This window comes from Parasteatoda tepidariorum, chromosome 3, assembly GCF_043381705.1.
Source record: "Parasteatoda tepidariorum isolate YZ-2023 chromosome 3, CAS_Ptep_4.0, whole genome shotgun sequence".
Classification (NCBI taxonomy): Eukaryota; Metazoa; Arthropoda; class Arachnida; order Araneae; family Theridiidae; genus Parasteatoda; species Parasteatoda tepidariorum.
In genome coordinates, this window is record NC_092206.1 from 84,899,100 (window position 1) to 84,918,884 (window position 19,785).

At 32.8% G+C, this 19,785-nt stretch overlaps 2 protein-coding genes across 2 annotated transcripts in view; both read left to right on the forward strand.

The window, feature by feature from the left end:
* The window catches only part of LOC107445174 (uncharacterized), a 90,782-nt gene extending 79,794 nt beyond the window's left edge, over window positions 1–10,988 (forward strand). Inside the window, exons 6-10 of the mRNA XM_016059518.4 lie at window positions 2,588–2,767; window positions 5,274–5,447; window positions 6,598–6,800; window positions 7,278–7,406; window positions 10,782–10,988. Of these exons, the coding sequence (XP_015915004.3) occupies window positions 2,588–2,767; window positions 5,274–5,447; window positions 6,598–6,800; window positions 7,278–7,406; window positions 10,782–10,922 (827 nt within the window). The 3' untranslated portion in view covers window positions 10,923–10,988. The remainder of the gene's footprint in view (window positions 1–2,587; window positions 2,768–5,273; window positions 5,448–6,597; window positions 6,801–7,277; window positions 7,407–10,781) is intronic.
* An 8,002-nt stretch (window positions 10,989–18,990) lies between these two features.
* LOC107436834 (Mediator complex subunit 1) overlaps window positions 18,991–19,785 on the forward strand; it is a 29,675-nt gene continuing 28,880 nt past the window's right edge. The window contains exon 1 of the mRNA XM_043047419.2: window positions 18,991–19,253. Within this exon, the coding sequence (XP_042903353.2) occupies window positions 19,196–19,253 (58 nt within the window). The 5' untranslated portion in view covers window positions 18,991–19,195. The remainder of the gene's footprint in view (window positions 19,254–19,785) is intronic.

Consider the following 19,785-nt stretch of genomic DNA (forward strand, 5'->3'; position numbering starts at 1 on the left):
AGTACTAATCATCAAAAAGTAGCTTACAGACGTCAGGGATTGTTCTATGAGGATTATGGGTCCTAATGTGCCCCATGAAAACATTTTTACTGGTCGAGAAACCATGAAAACCCATTGTTATGGATGGAGGGTGGTCATAATGTATATATATAATGTATTAATATAGCCAAAGCAAATTACATCAATACAATTAATATGCTACCGGCAAAGTTTGAAATCCGGCATTCTATAGAATGCCTAGGCATAGTATACAATAGTCTCAAGAACGGACGCATCGATTTGTATCGTATTTCTTCTACTATTTGCTGAATCGATAGTACTAAATTCAATTTCTGAAACCTTTTGTTATAGATTGAACTTTCCCTTACATCTTTTGAATGGCTTTACCAACTGGTATGGTTACGTTGCAGATTTTAATTGCTTTTAGTTACTAATATTTTGTTAATCGTTTTCCAATGTCTACCATCCTTCTACGTTGAGTTGTTTGCGTGTAATATTAAAACCAAGCATCAAGCAAGCCTGGTACCAAGCGCTCACCAACTGGTACTGCGATTCCCTCATATTGCGAGGGGGTAGCGTGGCAGCACAATTTGGTTTTCCAAGTAGCTCTATTGGATTAAGGTCAGGTGAATTTGGGGGCCAAGACGTGACTTGAAAGTCACCGGAATGTTCCTCGACGATTCGATCCTTATGACATGGTGCATTATCCTGTTGGTAAACACCATCCCCGCAGGAAAAACTGTTGCCATAAATGGTGAACCTGGTCTTCAACTATTTTCAAGTAGCTTACAGACGTCAGGGATTGTTCTATAAGGATTATGGGTCCTAATGTGCCCCATGAACACATCGTTTTCATGGGGCATTGTTTTCTGGGCGAAAAGCCATGAAAACCTAGGAGAGCCCATTGTTATAGATGGAGGGTGTTCATAATGTAATGGCTCTTCGGTGTATATTATAATTGTGTGAAAAAAAATTTTCAATTCGCTTAAAAAGTTCTTGAGACATGGCGAAAAAAATAGGTCGAAACTTAGGACCATTCGCCTAACCAAGCTATGGGGACCATAATTTCCAGATTGCGATTACCCCCTATATTTTGTAGATCAGAAATCCGTCGAAAACAAGGCCTGTTTATTCGGAAAAAAATACATTTTTATCTTTGATTTCGTAACTTAAAATATCGTCTACATTAATTAATTAGTATATTTAAGGTCACTCCCTCAAACCATTAATATTAACTCCTTAGAAAGTGAAGAATATTCAATCATTACATCAAAAGTTATTCAGGGCGATCTATTTTTTATTTTGCACAATGTACAACTAATCTTTCTAAATTATGTTCTTTTGCCGTGAGAGATGAAATGCGTTTTCTAAACGAAAACCAAGTGAATTAATGAAGGAATGGTTCTAATATGAGGTACCTTTTTTTAAAATTACGAGTAAAGCAGGATAATTATTGTGATAGTCTTTATTATTAGATCGATTGCACGAATACACTCCAATTCAAAAATGGGGAAAAAAACAAAATTTCTCTCTGCATGAAAGAATTCGTAAAAGCCACCACCGCGTTTTTGGGTGTATAACTTAGCATTACAATTTTTGCTTGCTGCGCAAAAACTAGAAGACATAGAAACTTAAAATACCGCAGGTGTGTAAAAAAGTGCACAAGAAGTATGATAAAACAAAAATAAATCGATAATTAATTCGAAAATTATTAATTATTAAAGTTGTAGTAAAAAGTTCCATGTGGACCACTCTGCAGTCCGTGGAAATGCAACTACGGAGTTGAGCGTGATAAAAAGGCATTTCTTTTATTTTTGAACTTCATTGAGGTACCAATTTGTTCGAAAGTTATTCATATTTAAGTGCTATTTTACAAATGTTTCTCAATTTTTTGCTTTAAGTAATGAGCGTCCACTGTTGGGAGAAAATTTATCTCTCTCTCAAGATTTTATTTTAAAAGCTCGAGCTTCAGTTGTTGTCGAAAGTAATGTAAGAAGAGAGAGAGATAGCACGTTTCCAGTTACAAATATAATCCTTGAAAAAAAATATTATAATTATAAAATATTATAGAAATTTTAAAAGTTTCATTCACATTGAAACTTTTAAAACTACTAAAAATTTGTTTCATGATAGATAAGAACCATTCTCTATTTGAACTATTACAATGAATTAAGACGCTTTAACGAGCAAAAGTACTTCTCATTTACTTCTTCTTAACATTTACGCATTCCGTAAGTTAATTTTTTTAGAAGTACAGTTGATTATTTTACTTAACCAGGTAATCGTTAATTTCCTTACGATTTACATATTAACGAAATGCTCTTGCATCAAATTCTAATAATTGTACACAAAACTATCTTTATTTTTATTTGTTTATTTTTTGTACAAAATATCGACTTTTAAAGAGAAAAAAAGAGAGAAATGAGAAGCAAAGACAAGAGTTGGTGTGGGTAGCCTAAAATTAATAAACTATCGCCTAATTAAACAAAAACTATTAATATATTATTATGCAATAGTTTTAACACGTAATAATGTGTATTATGTAGTGCTGCACCAGATATTATAATGTATAAAACTGTGATTGCAGAAGACGTAGACGAAACTGTGTCTTCTAAAGTCGCCACACCTCGCCAAACTCTTATTCTGTCTGCCATCGCAAATTATGTCTTGATTACCAGCGTGGAAGACATCGCAAGATTCTACACACAGACTACGAGGAGAAAATCAACGGTGCTGCATCACCATTTGGAAGCTACTAGACTTGATGGTAAATTTACAACACTGTAATAAAAGGGTTTCACAAAAAAGAGCAATTATGTGTCCAAATCGATCCTACACACAGAATAGTCGAATTTAAAAACCCCATATTGATGACATTCTATTGAAATGAAACAACATATGCTCATTATTGATCAAAATCCATGCGGTGAGCGAAATGTGTGAGAGAGATGTCCATTGGCGGATGGCAGGATTCGAACTAACTAATGACTTTCGGGTTCGTAGTAGACTGCTCTAACCGCCAAAATTGTAGTACACCCCAGCCAAAACCTTATAGTTGCCGCCGCAATGACGCACCATACGTTTCACTCGCTTGAAAGTTTTTAAGATATAGATGAATGAGCAATCAGTCAAATTAAAATTACTGATCTCCTGACTAAGTTATTGGGACTATATTTCTCAAATTGCAACTCTTTGTACCAATGAAATTAGAAATTTGTATTTCATGATGTGTCATTGTGGCAGGCACTATGTAAAATTTACTAACTATCCCTGGACTGAGGTTACAACTATTGTGATTAAAGCATATCTTACAACGAAACCGGAGGTCCTTGGTTCGAATCCTGCAGGTAGGTAACGAATATCTCTCTCACACATTTTTCTCTCCACATGCATTTTGCTCAATAATGAGTGCATGTTGCTTCAATTATGAATACATGGAGTTTACAAATTCGACTATTATCTGTTTCGGAGCTATTTTGATGTATTTTTGCTCGATTTCAAGATACCCTTTTTTACACTGAATATATTTTGAAGTTACCTTGAAGCTTTTATTTTGATTTCACTGATATACACTGATGGAAAGGCGTTCTCGATGCATTTTAAGACGAACTTTAAAATTCTTTGTTATTTTGTCACCTTTGTACGATAGTAAGTTTAATTCTCGTTTTTTTTTTCCTTAATTTAGTCATATTGACTTTCAAATTTAACTATATTAACTATACCATGAAATAAAGCAAGCACTCTTTTTAAGAAAGTCATTCATTTTACATAAATTACACCATAGTTAAAGCGAACAATATAGAAAGAAGAATAAGTCTAGCTCTTAGAATAGGTAACTAAAACGTGGGAAACTGCTCTGTTCGGTATGCTCGATCAGAAAAACAACTTCCAAGATGAGCAACATACTCAGATTTAAAAGAGCATAGTATGTACTAAAATCCAGCGCATGCGCATAAGAAGCAAAGTGACTGTCAGGAGGTACGTCACCTGTGAACCGGTTGTTGGGCCAATAGAAATGGTTGTGTACACTGTCTCCCGCCAACCATCATTGTATTCTCTCTTTCTGTGTCAAAATGTTTTAGAAAATTCAATCAACGTGGATGAAATAAATGGTTTCTCAAAGGAATATCTTTATTAACGGTACAGTACCGTTTATCAATAGTGTAAAATGTAGAACAAACCATAAATAAATAAAAAGAAGAAACTTGTCTTCTTCTCCCCAACCCCTGTAGTGGTTGGAAGGAGAGGAGGGTGGAAATCCGCTTCAAGAACCTCTGCTGCACCTCTAAATATTGTTTCTTCCTTTACACACAGAGACCACACCAATACTTGGGGATCTGGTTTACATTATGTCTACGGAAGCAAGCCTTCTTCTCCTATGTATATTCTTCGGTTAAAGTTAATGCACTAGAAAAGGTACAACTTTATGGAAGGTGCAACACTATGGCTTAAAGCAGACGCGTCTTGGTATACCAACAGAATTCAGTAATGAATCCCATTTCATGCGAAATGTATTCCTGTGTACCCAAAATCAGTTGTTGAGATGCAATCCAGATTATTTTTGTTTTCGATGTAAAAAAAAAAAAAAGTCTTCGTAAATGTAATTTGCGAGTAAGCTTTTCATAAGTAAAAGTTCCGGCGACATAAAACCAAATACGAAAAATGTAAGAATACCATTAAAGAAAAAATGTAACTTTCTCCAAATATTATTATAAACTAGAACCAAACACATCCAGCTGATGTTTATATTCTGAATTTTAAAATTATAGAAATAATAAAAAAAAATAATAAAATTAATAATTCTTTCTTAGATAATAGAGTTTTTTTTTGTTTGCTTGTTTTTCATAGAAGCTACATGATGAATTTTTTTTTTCTAGAATTTTTTTATGTCAAAATATTTATTTTTTAACTCTGAAAGTAATTCTTGACATCATTTATTTCTTAAACATTACATATTTATAACAATTTTCTTCTTTCAACTGGAATTTTACCTCATCACAGCATTGGCTACAATATCAACACTGCAACAAAAACATTGAAACACACAATTGAATATATGTATTTATTTTATGTGTTTAATATATTAATAACATTGTTTTTATTTGTTTATCATTAGTATTGTACCGAAAGTAATTTTTTTATAGGAACAAAGAATTACTTTTTCCTAGAATAAAGAGTTATTTTTATGAAAGCACTGAATTATACATCACTTTTTAATAAGAGATTAATTTTGTACAGTTTCTATTATTTTCTGTGTAAAATGTTCTTTTTAGCTCTTAGTGAAGCAGAAATGGAAGAAAAGCAACTGAAAGCATCTCTAAATTTAAAACACTTATTTGACCTAACTGGCTCGCCCTACGCTCAGCCTGTACCTTTTGTACCAAGATTTAAACAAGGAAAACTTTATAAAGAATGGAAGAAAAGCAAATATCCATTGCCTCTTATTGGTAAGTATTATTAAAATGGCAACTTTCATTTTAAATCCTAGCCTTCTTTCATACACTAATTTGAGTACAGCAAAATTATTTCTTCTGTCTCAATGAACGATATGAATTACGGCACGTTTCAATATTTAAAACTAGATTGCAAAATGGAAGGGTAGGGCCAACATAAACTATAAGAAGTTGAGTCATTTTCCTTTGCGTCTACTATGCAAATATTCCTTGCATTGCATAATAAATATTTCATGTATGATTTTCGGATTGATTTTTTTTTCCTATTTGAGTTTTTAAAGTTAATACTTATATACTCGTTTAACAGCTTCTGAGTCTGTTTTTTTTTTTAAACTACATTTGTGGTCCGAAAGCACTTTTTTTTCATTTTGTTTAAAAATAATTTATGTTTCATACTGAATTTGGAAATGCAAAATATTTTTATCAGTTTTTTTACATGGACATCATAAACATGTAACTGATTAAAATCAATCATATTGCTTCTCTCTTAAAATAGAAACTGATGGAATTCCTCTCTGCTGAAAAAAATCAATTATGACAATTATTTTCCAATTTTCGTTTTGTAACCTTCGATAAATAAAGCTACAGTATGACAAAAAGTGTCTCAAATTAACATTTATGTTACGCCCAAAGTAAAACCTCAAAATCTTTTCACATCTCATTTAGCGACAGTTTCTTCAACGTCTGTTACTAGCCATTCTTTAAGATAATCTATGTATTTCGATTTATTCAAAATGTGTTGATTTTTTCCTGCTATCGAAGAATCATTGATTGTTCTAAGCAGTAGTTTTACCACACTTATAAGTATGCTTATTGTCACAGTTGAGGAACAGTTTTTCTTTTCTTCTTTTTTCCTTTTTTACTCAGCATTATTGGGAAAATTCTAAATGAACTTAACCCGCATTCACTTTAGATGAAACGGAAAACAATATCACACTTCATTGTTCAACATCAATAAAGTCTTCGTGATGCTGTAAACACTACCACTTGTTTATCTCTATGTCAATTCATGGTCAACGTGGGCCAGGAATGGTTCCTGTACTAACATATGCACAGCCGAGATTCAAATTTGGGTTACCTGTACTTTACTTTCTGTTATTGTTCTCACTTTCTAAAATATTGATAGTCCATTCAAAACTTTCAGATCATCAGCCGAAATCTGTGATTCCGATTTCTGTTAAGAAGAAATTAAAAGAACGTACAGATCTTCAATCTGAAATTCAACAGATAATAAATCAAATGCATCAAGGTAGGATTCCACTGCCAATAATGAAGTTCCCTAAAGACAAAGTGAAGGAAATGAGAAGATCTTGCACAGTGGAATTGAAAGATTACATCATGAACAGAGTAAGTATATAACGCGTGTATTTAAGCGAGTGCAAAAATAAATAAATAAAATGATCCTGCTACAAAACACTCATTTCGTAAACACATATGTAATCTATATGCTTATTTGAATGAAAGATCAGCAAGGAAAAGTCAATGATAATTAGGGGAATTTTTGTCGAAGAACACAAGCTTTTCTGGGGATTCCGGGAATATATATATAAAGTGTTGCCATTTGCTGTAGTAACTCTCTAGCGAATTTTGACTGCGGTTTATCTCCCTGGTTGATTTTTTTTTCTGCTTAATTTTGTTTTAGAACTGATTGTCAGACATTTTTTATTTAAAAAATAATTTTTGAAATAAAATTGACTTTAGCTCTTTTTTGGAATAAAATTTTATCAAAATTAACTTATAAACTCTAATACTTCTGCAATTTTTTTATGGTAAACCCCTTTGATACTGTTGATTATTTAGCATTGTTATTCTGACCTCTTTTAGGCTCATCAAGCTAAACAAGATATGAGAGCGCAACTTAAAAAGGCAGCCGTCCTACATGCCAAAAGTGCTTTAGTAAATATTCTACTTCATGGATTTTCGACTGAAAAAGAAAAAGATAAGTTTGTGGATGTAAGTCATTTTAGAATTCTCAATTTAATGAATAATATTTTTGAAATGTTCTACTTAGCTTACAGATGTTTAAGACATCTGTAAGCTAAAATCAATCGACGGTGGTGGTGTTATCTCCACACGGTGGTGATAACGACCACAGTGGAATGATCGCAAGACACGGTTTTCAGTGGATCACAGAAGTCAAGAATCACTTGCTGTGGTCAGTAAGCTGGTGAATGACCACTTTGATCAGCCTGCGAAGGGACCGAAGCTATGCGACATCGATACTCGTTGAACTGCACTATTATATAATGCCTAGTTTCCCGCGTAGGCCATTGGGGTATTATGATGGCATGTCTTCGGATCATCCTCAAGAATGTTTCCCAGACCATCGCCATTAGCCCATTGTGCAACTCTAGTGCGACTAAATAAAGTACTACTCCAACAGTGTATTTCACAGTCTCCTGGATGTAAAACCATTGAAAGTCACTTGCGTAATTTGTTTTACAAATTTCAATCAAGTAAAGTTGCCCTGAAAAAAACTAGGCGCATCAAGACTCGCAAATTAACATTTGAGTTAAAATACATACTTTTCTGTTCACCATTTTCGTGTAAATATTTATAACAAATAATTGAATTTTGCTGATAGTGATTAACAATTCCTTTTACCAGAATGTAAAACAGTCTTACAGTTTGCAAAACATTAGCATCGCAACTTTATTCATGTTGCTATCCCGAAAGCATTAATCATTTTTCTGTTATTTTTAAATCATGTTTAAATCATGTTATCACAGACGTGCAAAACAAAGTAACATATCACACTCAAAAAAAAATTTTTTTTAGCCATAATGACATAATTTATTTTGATTGAATTGGTTGACATTTTTTAAAATTGCATATATGAGCCGTGGTGGCTCATACCTATGGTTTATTTCGAATCCCAGGGATAACTGTTCGATACGAATTCCGCACTCGGCTCGTACCAACCATAGTACAGACGTAAGATATCCTCAGTGGTAAACGGATCATGGGTTAAAGTCCCCTTGATGTGAGACTGACCGTGTAAGGTTTTCTTGATTTTCCTCTCTATATACCGCAAATGCTGGTTAGTTTCCTCTACGATGGCGAAATTTCTCCCAATACTTGATCCAGGAGTTTTCTTGTCATCTGGATTGGGTTCAAAATTACAAGGCTATGGAGTTGAACATTAGTAGTTGTAAAACCAAAATTAGGTTGGCTGTTCAACGACGGCTATCATATAAAATTGCATATACAGTTTATTTATGAAAAGCATATACGTATCTTTAGCAGTTGAAACACAGATTGAAAAGGCAACTTCGAGTAACTTTAAAACACTTGGGGTAACTATAATCCTTTGCCACAAAATGTCATGTTCACATGAAGACGAAATTTATTATCTTCTGCTACGGGATTACTTAGCGAAATATTATTAATAATAATTATAACAACAAAAATCACTAGAAATCTTAAGCTTTCGCTCAGTAGATAATACAACAAATAGAAAAAAAAAATAATTCACTGGTGAATAACGTAATAATTATTTTAATTTTTTTCTAATAACGGCTTATACAATAGTCTCATCTTATTTGTCCCCAGCATAATGTGTAATTTACTCTCGTGTGATAAGTTATGGCTGGTCATTTCATCAGATTATTGTTATGATGCAAGCAAGATGCATTTCATTTATAAACTCTTTTATGTATTAACGTGTACCTGTGAGCATATTTAACTGGTAATTTCTATTCAAATATGTGGTTCCAAATAGCTTATTTTTTCATTCAAAAAGGAATGCTGACATCACTCAGCATAAATATGGTCTATCGACATAAATTAATAAAATTAGTGAGTTGGTCATATAGCTGAAACAACTCTATCAAAATAATAATAGTAACTTATTACAAGCCTATGAGAAAAAGAAAGAGAGGTAAACCACGTACTAGATGGTTATGAATGGTGTGGAAAAGTGAAAAAGTAAATAAATGGAATGTACTGGTGTCCAGTGCCTTATTTTCCATAAAGCCAGATAGGCCCAGTCCTAGGGCACCCACATTACTGAGGAGGGGGGTCTAAATGCTACAAATATGTATATTTTTTTCAATTCCTGCTATTAGTTCACATTCTCTCTCTATATATTTATATATTTTGGTCAAATTTTCAGTCGCTAATAAAATACTTTTTATTCATCCTCTCAAGGTCAAGTAATTTTTTTAAAACTAGTAGTGGATGGCACTTGACGTTAATACAGTTTTTTCAAATATTAATTCATTAATTGAAATAGATTAATTAATTTTAGTTTTATATAGGAGAAAAAATTTCTCTTATAAAAGATATTTAGCAGGATATAAATTTAGAAATAAAAACCGTGAGAGGCGAAGCGTGTTGATCGCTCAGATTCTTTTTTTCATTCTGGGCATTAGATATGAATAAAATAATACCAACTGACATCAATAAAACTGGTGGTCTTCCTGCAGAATTAGAGATATTCGTCCGAGCTAAAGGAATGTTAAGATCGAATATTGATGTGAAGAAGGGTTTGGCTAATTGAGTTTATTGTAAGTTTAGAGTCCCTGTGTCCTCGTAGCTTTGTAAATATACTTTGCTTTTGTTTGTACTCTAATTATTTACAAAGCTATAGCTGTTTTTGTGCAAGGTGATAACAATGAAGAGACTGATGATTTTAAGATCTTTAATGCGCAAAAATCAGGTTTTTTTTCACATTTTACACCACTTTAAGCACGATATCTCATGTTATTTTTAAAATAATTGTCTACAATTTGTCGCGAGTGCTTATGATTATAGCACACATGTTTTAAACTACGAACTAAGAGAAAAAAGTAGAATTTAATTTTTATGCATGTTATCTTACGTGCAGAAATTTTTTTTAATTTGTTCTTTTTTTTTTTTTTTTAACTACATTGATCCCTAACTCAGTAGTATATGCACTTAAGATAATAGATCAAAACACAGCTGATAGCCTTCTAAATGAAATCCTCAAAGGATTTTTGGTTTTAGGCGAAAGAAATTTTTTTACAGTGTTTAGCGTATATGCGAAAAAGTTCCATTCTTTCTAAAAATGGTTATTTAAAAGAATAATAATGATAAGAATTTTTTTCCGTTGCTATTTTTATAAGTTTTACATAGAATAATAATACAAATAAACTAGTTTTTTAAAATTTTAGTTTAATATTTTTAAAAAAAAGTTGTCGAAACTCGTCAGATGCCTTAATTAGCAGACAAAGTATTTTAACAAGCGTTCAATTTTATGATTTGATAAAACATGCATATTCCTACATTTCATGTGATTTTTTTGAAAGAAAAAAAACATTTTTACTCATGTTAGCCTAATATATTTCTTTAATTTAATCTAATTAGATATACCAGAGATATCTACCTCTGAACGAGGGCGACATGAAAGACTTTTCTTTGTGGGTAAGGCCTAAAGGTTATCAAGTAAAAAGAGATATAAGAAAAGTACATCCTGAGAAGTATGCGTTTGGAACGAAGATCCGCTAATCTTTCGTGATACTGCAAATCTGTAAATGCTTGTACGAATATGTAATAAAAATTGTATTCACGCTCGGTGCAAGTTAAATCATTCATTCATGAGGTGTTAACGAAATTTAAATTTCAAACACTTTTTTGGATTATTTGCCATTCTTGATTATTTTTTTATATTATAAATCATTCAAAAATATCATGTAGGTAATAGTGGGGTCAATTGTAATATTTTTAACTTAACTATTTTTAACTAACAAAAAATCCGAAATATTATTAGCATTAATTGACAGACGAGAAAATTAGACTATCATCTACTAGAAAAAAAATAATAAATACCTTATTTTAAATGTTATTATATTAGTTATTAACGATTTTTGACAGTCGTGCACTTGTTACAATTGTCCCCACTTACGGGGTCAATTGTAACAGTTCATAAATTCAACTAAAACATAGTTAATTATACATATTATCATAGTTGTGATATATTTTTTTATTGATCAAAATAGTAGTGATATTTTAGGAGTAAAAATAATAATGAGCAGAGACCTAAAGGGTTAAACTTTTAACTTTAAGGGGTTAAAAATTTTAATTTATGCTGTGAAAGGTGACAAATAAAATAATGCACATGCAACATAATATAAATGATATAGGAAACTATTGGTGGTTCTTAAAGAGTTAAGTAATGGTTTGTAAACATAAGATTATTTATTTTCAGCTGTTACAATCGTCCCTTTACTTATTGTTACAATTGTCCCCAAGACGCCATTTCAGCTTCATTTGTTAAAAACAATGCTAGTTAATTAGCAAAACTAATCTTTTTTTTTTTTTGAAATGTTAATTAAGGTGTCCACTTACATATTCGGTTAATAATTTTTATTTGTTTAAACAAAATTACTTTGTTACAATATAATATTCTAATACCAAAAAAAGTACTTACGTAGTGTGAAAATATCTTTTGTGATGTAACTCTCTCAAAAGTAAATAAAAATGATTGCCAGCAGGGGTGTATATGTAGATTAATAAAATACACCTTGTGCTCCACCTAGGAACCAAATCTAGAACCCGACACTCGAAATTTTTGCTCTGTTACAATCGTACCCTGTTACAATTGACCCCACTCTCCCCTACAGTGCTTAAAAAAACAATCAACTTTTGTTCAAAAATGATCGGATTTTCAAATACTAAGAGTCAATCTAAATAGTTCTAGAAGGTAACCTCTAATATGCTAATTAATTAACTCTAACCAATAATAGTTACGGAATCAGACACAAAAATGGACTTTCTCCGAATAAGCTTTCTTAGAATTCCGATCGATTTGGACTATCGAAGTATGTAGTAGCAAAACTGAAATATATGCTCCAAATAGTATAGTCAGGAGAGCAGTCGAAATTTTGGTCCACTTACTGTTATTTCAGTTATTGCGTATTTCACCATATTCTGGGAACTTATAGTGCGAATCCAATCAAAAAAATGTTAGTCGCATTTAGAAAATTCGTTTATTTAACGATAATTCCTTTTTTTAATTATTTATTATTTTTCATTCTTTTATGCTATAAGGTGGTAAAAATTTAGAACTAAAATATGCTAATTTTTATCCCATTTCAAACTATGTAGTTTTAAATGATAAAATAGAAAATTTGAGCTTGATGATCGCGTTCGAAGCCCGTTTATGCAAAAATACGGATTAGAGTGGAAGAAAAGAGCACCTAGAATTGAAGTACTACACCTCTTCCTGTTCATTCCTTAATTCTAGGCTATCAAGATGAAAAGAAGAAGAGAAAAAAGAGGCCAAAATTTATCTCTAATATTAAATAAGTATTAACTATAACCGGAGGCATATATGAAGGGAGGAAAAGAAGTTGAGTAATGCATCAGCGGGGTACCAAATTCATGTAACGTAATTAAAAATCAATTCCTGAATAAAAAATTTTTCTCATATAGTTTTCCCTTTAAGGGTCCCATCACCTTTTTCATTTTTATCAGATATACCTAAAAAATTTAAAAGGATATTTATCATCATAGTAGTCTTGATTGCAAGATTTTTTTGAAAAATTCCTCTAATAAAATTGCGGCGTTATCATTTAATTAATTGATAACAATAAAGGATATCAGAAAAATCCCAAGTGTAATGGAAACAAAATAAAATGATTTATTTTTTTTTTACAAAATTTTTTCTTCAGTGTACATTTAACTATACAATGCCACGCTATGGGAAATTTTCAAGTTCTTTCATTACCTAAAACTTAAATTGGCCCCAAAAAACATAATAACTTATGATATATTAATATGGGGCATGAAACAATGGTTACAAAGCGGAAAAAAAAAGCTTAATAGAAAATATAGATTTTTCTTATAAATTTATAGACAGTTTAAGAATTCCTGCGGCAATGGGCCCAACTCGTTCAGCTGCGTTGTTTTAGGCAATGTTACAGTGAACATGGACTGCGAGTGTCACAGCAAACATGCTCTGTATGGTTTAGGTCTGGTGTCACAACTTCACCTTATAGAAAGTCATCGACCAAATGAACACTATTTGGGTGGGCCCTGATTTCACTTTAATTTCACGCTAATCTGATTGAACAATTTTTTGAAAGGGAAAATATTTGTTGAATAGAGTGAATAGTGAGATTTCCATAATTTTTAATTTGATTAATTAGCTAGGTACTTCATTTTCTTCGCACTAGATGACGCACTAGATCCCTGAGGATGATTAGATGACGTGCCACTGCAATTTTGATCCTCTGCACTGCAGAAGGGATGGCTCCCCTGCTTTGGTAGCCCTACAACTTACACGCGAAGTCAAGCTCTTTGCTGTAAAACAGTTTAACGAAGATCGATGAGTCCCAACGTAGGCTGATCAAAGTGGTCACCCACCCGCTTACTGACCACAGACAGTGGTGCTTTATTTCGATCTCCCAATGGTTCTTTACGATCAATCCACTTTGGAACTCTCATTTTAGAATGTCTGAAATCTGAGATAATTTCAATTAGAACTCACAATACATTTTCGTCAACCACCCAGAGCCTGAAAACAGCGTTGCTTAGCTCGGCAACCCTACTTTGTGACCAATTTTTCTTTATTCAATTCTGTAACTTTTCTTTCACACTTTATGACTTCAATGAGTGGTATGAGTTCACTTACGAATGGCTACTTTTTACGAGTTATATCAGCTAATGTTTTAGTGAATTTCATTACATTTCACTAGTTCTGTGGGCACTTAATCCAATGTATATGTAATCCTTTTTCGCCTAAATGTACCTAATTTTCAAATGTCGTGGTATCTCTGAGAGAGTTTCCGGCACTGTTTGTATTATTATTATTATTATTATTTCGTATTATCCCTTTATTACATTTTTGTGTCACCGCAAGTTACAAGATTTTGTTGGTTGGTTGATTTAAATGTAAAGTAACAAGTAATAAAGTAACAGTTATTAGAAATAGATATATTAAAAATCACAGATACAAACATATTTACAAACCCATTATTTAACTGACAAAGATTGGCAACAATGTAGCAATTTCTTAAAATGTCCACTGTAGTTTGTGTGTGGATGTCTGGCGCTGGCTAATGTCTGCGATAGGAAAAGCAACTGACATGACTTCTCTTCTTTATTAATATTTATCCTGTATCTATTTAAAGTCCGCTAACGTGAGGATAAGGAATGTTTGATTGCTTTTATTTGTAGTTATTTCTACTCTTGATGTTTACCATGGCTGCACAAGAAGCTGTAAGTCCTGAAGTAATCGTCCCAGTAGTTGGTATGTTGCGATCATTTTATATTTATAAATTTAATTATATTAATAATGTTATGTTTTATGCCATAAATTCATATTTAATTAAACAAATTTTTGTGCGATTTATTTATTTCACGCTATTTGTTGAAATAATAGATTAAAACGTTAAATTAATTTCTGTGTTTACATTTAATTTTCACTCAAGAAACCATTACACAATACTAAAGTTAATTCTAAAGACAGNCGTCACTGGGAGGCTCAAATTACTTTGTTGTGTTCACCGATGATTTTTCTCGTTACTCTACAGTGTATCTAATCAAAACTAAAGATGAAGTCATAGTGAAGTTTGATGAATACAAGGGAATGGCTGAAAATTTTCACAGCAAAAAGATAAAAATTTTGAGAAGTGATAATGGAGGTGAGTTTAAGTCACAAAACTTTGACAACTATCTTATTAAATATGGAATTCAAAGGCAGCTAACTGTGCCGGAATCCCCTCAACAAAATGGAATTTCAGAAAGGATGAACCAGACTTTGATCAACATTACCAGATGCCTTCTCATAGAATCAGGAGCAAAGCCAGAATTCTGGGCTGAAGCTGTGTGCACAGCATCTTATCTCCGAAATAGACGCCCATCTACTGCAATTGGAAGAAGTACGCCAGAAAAGTTATGGTCAGGTAAAGAAACGAACTTGGATCACTTGAAAGTTTTTGGATGTCGGGTCTGGAGCCATACACGCTCATTTCAAAGGCGGAACAAATTTGACCCAAAGGCTATAGAATGTATCCATATTGGGTACCCAAGTGGTATCAAAGGATATAAACTCTGGGATCCAGAAAGAAAAAAGTTTTTTATCAGCAGAGATGTGCTCTTTGAAGAAGATGCGTTCCCTTTCAAATTGACCAAAGAAGGACCCTATGAAGATAAGATTTCCTTATTTATTGAAAATGAAGACACAGACAATATGAACTCAAGTGATGAAAAATCAAATAAACATCCAAATTCTGAACTACATGAAACATCGCCAGAAGAAATAGATCAGAATCCAGACACAAACGCCATCAGCCAAGATTAATCCCAAAATAATGTTTGTGGAGATCAGACTTACCAACAAGTTGAAATGACAGAGGAGTCCAACTAGCTAGAGCATGATCAAGAAGATCCAAATAATCAAGTCTGTCGAAGTGATTCTGCCAGAGGAAGCACAAGAGCTATTAAAACCGCTGCACACTTGCAAGATTATGTACTTTACAAGGCAAACGAAGCATGTTCTGAAAATGCAAAGCAATTCCATAGGGACCCTGTAACATTGGAAGGGGCTCTAACATCACAAGAAGCAAATTTGTGGCAAAAGGCCATAGATGAAGAAATTAAAAACTTACGTTGTGCACAAACGTGGGAGCTTGTTAGCAAACCACCAAATGTCAAGCTTATCAGTTCTAGATGGATATTTCGGAAAAAGAAAGCTGAGACAGGAGATTGTGATAAATTTAAAGCTAGACTGGTAGCTAAAGGTTACATGCAAGTTCCTGGAATTGACTTTCAAGAAACATTCTCTCCCGTGATCAAATTAAAATCTATCAGGATCTTATTGGCACTACCCAGGATTGAAACAATCTGGAAGAGAGTGGAATACGTGTTTCGACACCTTTTTGAGAGATTTTGGATTAACACGTTCTAAAAGTGATCCATGCATTTACTATCATCCAAATAAAACACTTTACCTTGGCATATATGTTGATGATATGCTTATTGTTGGAAATTCAGAAGCCATAGACATGTTTAAACTTAAGTTTAAACAAAAGTATAGAGCAAGAGATCTTGGAGAAGTAAGTGAAATTTTATCGATGAAAGTGAAAAGGTATGATGATGGATCCTTAACCTTAGACCAAACATCCTATGTAGAAGAAGTATTGAAGACCTTTGATGCAATCTTACTCAGAGGAGCATCAACTCCCTTAGACCCAAGTGTTAAACACTATAAGTTAACCGATGCTGAGTGGAAGGAAACTAAAGAAACATCGAACAAAATTCCATACAGGCAGGCGATAGGCAGTTTACTGTATCTTGCCTGTGGTACTCGCCCTGACATTGCTTATAGTTCAACTTATATGAGCCAGTTTAACGAAAGACCTTCTGAAAACCATTGGCGAAGTGTCAAACACTTATTCAGGTATCTTAAACAAACAAAACATCTTTGTTTGACATATAGAAAAACTCGAAAGAAGCTAGAAGTATTTTCCGATGCAGACTGGGCAGCAGATTGCATTGACAGAAAATCATTTAGTGGTTATGTGGTCATTCTTGGGGGTGCTGCGGTGTCTTGGTCCAGTAAAAAACAACATTGCACTGCATTGTCTTCCGCAGAAGCTGAATACCTGGCGATGGCCCATGCCACCAAAGAAGTATTGTGGATAAAGAGTTTACTGTTTGAGCTCGGTAAAGAAATGTTTGTACCACCTCCAGTACTAATAAATGTTGATAACCAGGCAGCTATGTTCATAGCTAAAAATCAAACTACGTCTGATCGGAGTAAACACATAGATCTTAGGTATCATTTCATACGGGACAATGTAGATCAAAGAATTGTCGACTTTCAATATATTAATTCACGAGATAATGTAGCTGACCTCTTAACAAAAAACATTTCGAAGAAAGTACTCAATAGTTTGAGGACTCAGTTAGGTTTTATAGAATAACTGTGATATATTGTGTATATGTGTAGTGATCATTCCCGTGCCCTGGTAAGGGGGAGTGAAAGAATATAAAGTACCAGGACCGGAGGTTATTGATGAAATCAGAAAATCGAGGTTGTTGACTGATGCAGTCTGACTGATGCATTGCCTTGTTTTTGTTCGTTTGATTTTGGCAACTTATTATTATTAATTTATAGAAAATATATCAATAGAAGTGTTCTTTTCTTTTTTTCGTCTAAGTTTGTCTTATGTTATAATCTTTATTAAAATATTTCTTTTTCTCATAATGATCTGTTTATTTACAATTGAAATTTAACTTCAACACATTTAACTATGCAATGCCACGCTATGGGGAAATTTCAAGTTCTTACATTACCTAAAACTTAAATTGGCCCCAAAAAAACATAATAACTTATGATATATTGCCATATGGCATGAAACAATGATTACAAAACGAAAAAAAAAAAGCTTAACAGAAAATATGAATTATTCTTTTAAATTTATAGACAGTTTAAGAGTTCCTGCGGCAATGGGCCCAACTCGTTTAGCTGCGTTGTTTTAGGCAATGTTACGGTGAACATGGACTGCGAATGTCACAGCAAACATGCTCTGTAGGGTTTAGGTCTGGTGTCACAACTTCACCTTATAGAAAGTCATCGACCAAATGAATACTGTTTGGGTGGGCCCTGATTTCACGCTAATCTGATTGAACAATTTTTTGAAAGGGAAAATATTTGTTGAATAGAGTGGATAGGGAGATTTCCATAATTTTTAATTTAATTAATTAGCTAGGTACTTCATTTACGTCGCACTAGAACTGCACAATGGACTATTGTCAAAAGTCTGGGAAACATCCCTGAGGATGATTTAGAAGACAATCCATTACAATTTTGATCCTCTGCACTGCAGAAGGGATGGCTCCCCTGCGTTGGTAGCCCTACAACTTACACGCGAAGTCGAGCTGTTTGCTGTAAAACAGTTTAACGAAGATCGATACCGCTCACCCTCAGTCCCAACGTAGGCTGATCAAAGTGGTCACCCACCCTCTTATTGACCGCAGACAGTGATGCTTTATTTCGATGTCCCAATGGTTCTTTACGATCAATCCACTTCGGAACTCTCATTTTAGAATGTCTGAGATAATTTCAGTTGGAACTCACAGTACATTTTCGTCAACCATCCAGAGCCTGGAAACAGCGTTGCTTATCTCGGGAACCCTACTTTATGACCATTTTTTCTTTACTCAATTCTTTAACTTTTCTTTTACACTTTATGACTTCAATGAGTGGTATGAGTTCAATTACGAATGGCTACTTTTTATGAGTTATATCAAGTAATGCTCTAGTGAATTTCATTACATTTCACTAGTTCTGTGGACACTTGATCGAATGTATATAAATCCTTTTTGCCTAAATGTACCTAATTTTCAAATGTCGTGGCATCTCTGAGAGAGTTTCCGGCACTGTTTGTATTATTATTATTTTGTATTATCCTTTTATTACAATTTTGTGTCACCGCAAGTTACAAGATTTTGTTGGTTGGTAGATTTAAATGTAAAGTAACAAGTATTAAAGTAACAGTTATTAGAAATAAATATGTTAAAAAATCACAGATACAAACATATTTACAAACCCATTATTTAACTGACATAGATTGGCAACAATGTAGCAATTTCTTAAAATGTCCACTGTAGTTTGTGTGTGGATCTCTGGCGCTGGCTAATGTCTGCGATAGGAAAAGCAACTGACATGACTTCTCTTCTTTATTAATATTTATCCTGTATCTATTTAAAGTCCGCTAACGTGAGGATAAGGAATGTTTGATTGCTTTTATTTGTAGTTATTTCTACTCTTGATGTTTACCATGGCTGCACAAGAAGCTGTAAGTCCTGAAGTAATCGTCCCTGTAGTTGGTATGTTGTGATCATTTTATATTTATAAATTTAATTATATTAATAATGTTATGTTTTATGCCATAAATTCATATTTAATTGAACATATATTTGTACGATTTATTTATTTCACACGATTTGTTGAAATAATAGATTAAAACGTTAAGTTAATTTCTGTGTTTACATTTTAATTTTTACTCAAGAAACCCTTATACAATACTAAAGTTAATTCAAAAGACGGCTAACTCTTCTGATAAACTCGGTTGATTTTCAAATTGGTTTAGTTAAACTAATTTTTGTGTCAATAATAGGTAAGTGTATTTTTTTCTTTCATCCTGATTTTTATTAAGGATATTAATTTGTATATATTAGATAAACTTCCAAATAACTCCGTTAAAAATTGTACATTTTATTCTTATGGTTGTAATATAAACAACATTTTATACTAATTTATTTAAGTCCCATGACTATATTAGCATAAATCAACATTCAGTTAAATATTTTGCAGTCATATCCTACTCATATGGCTTTTGTAATTTGTTTATTATTCTTA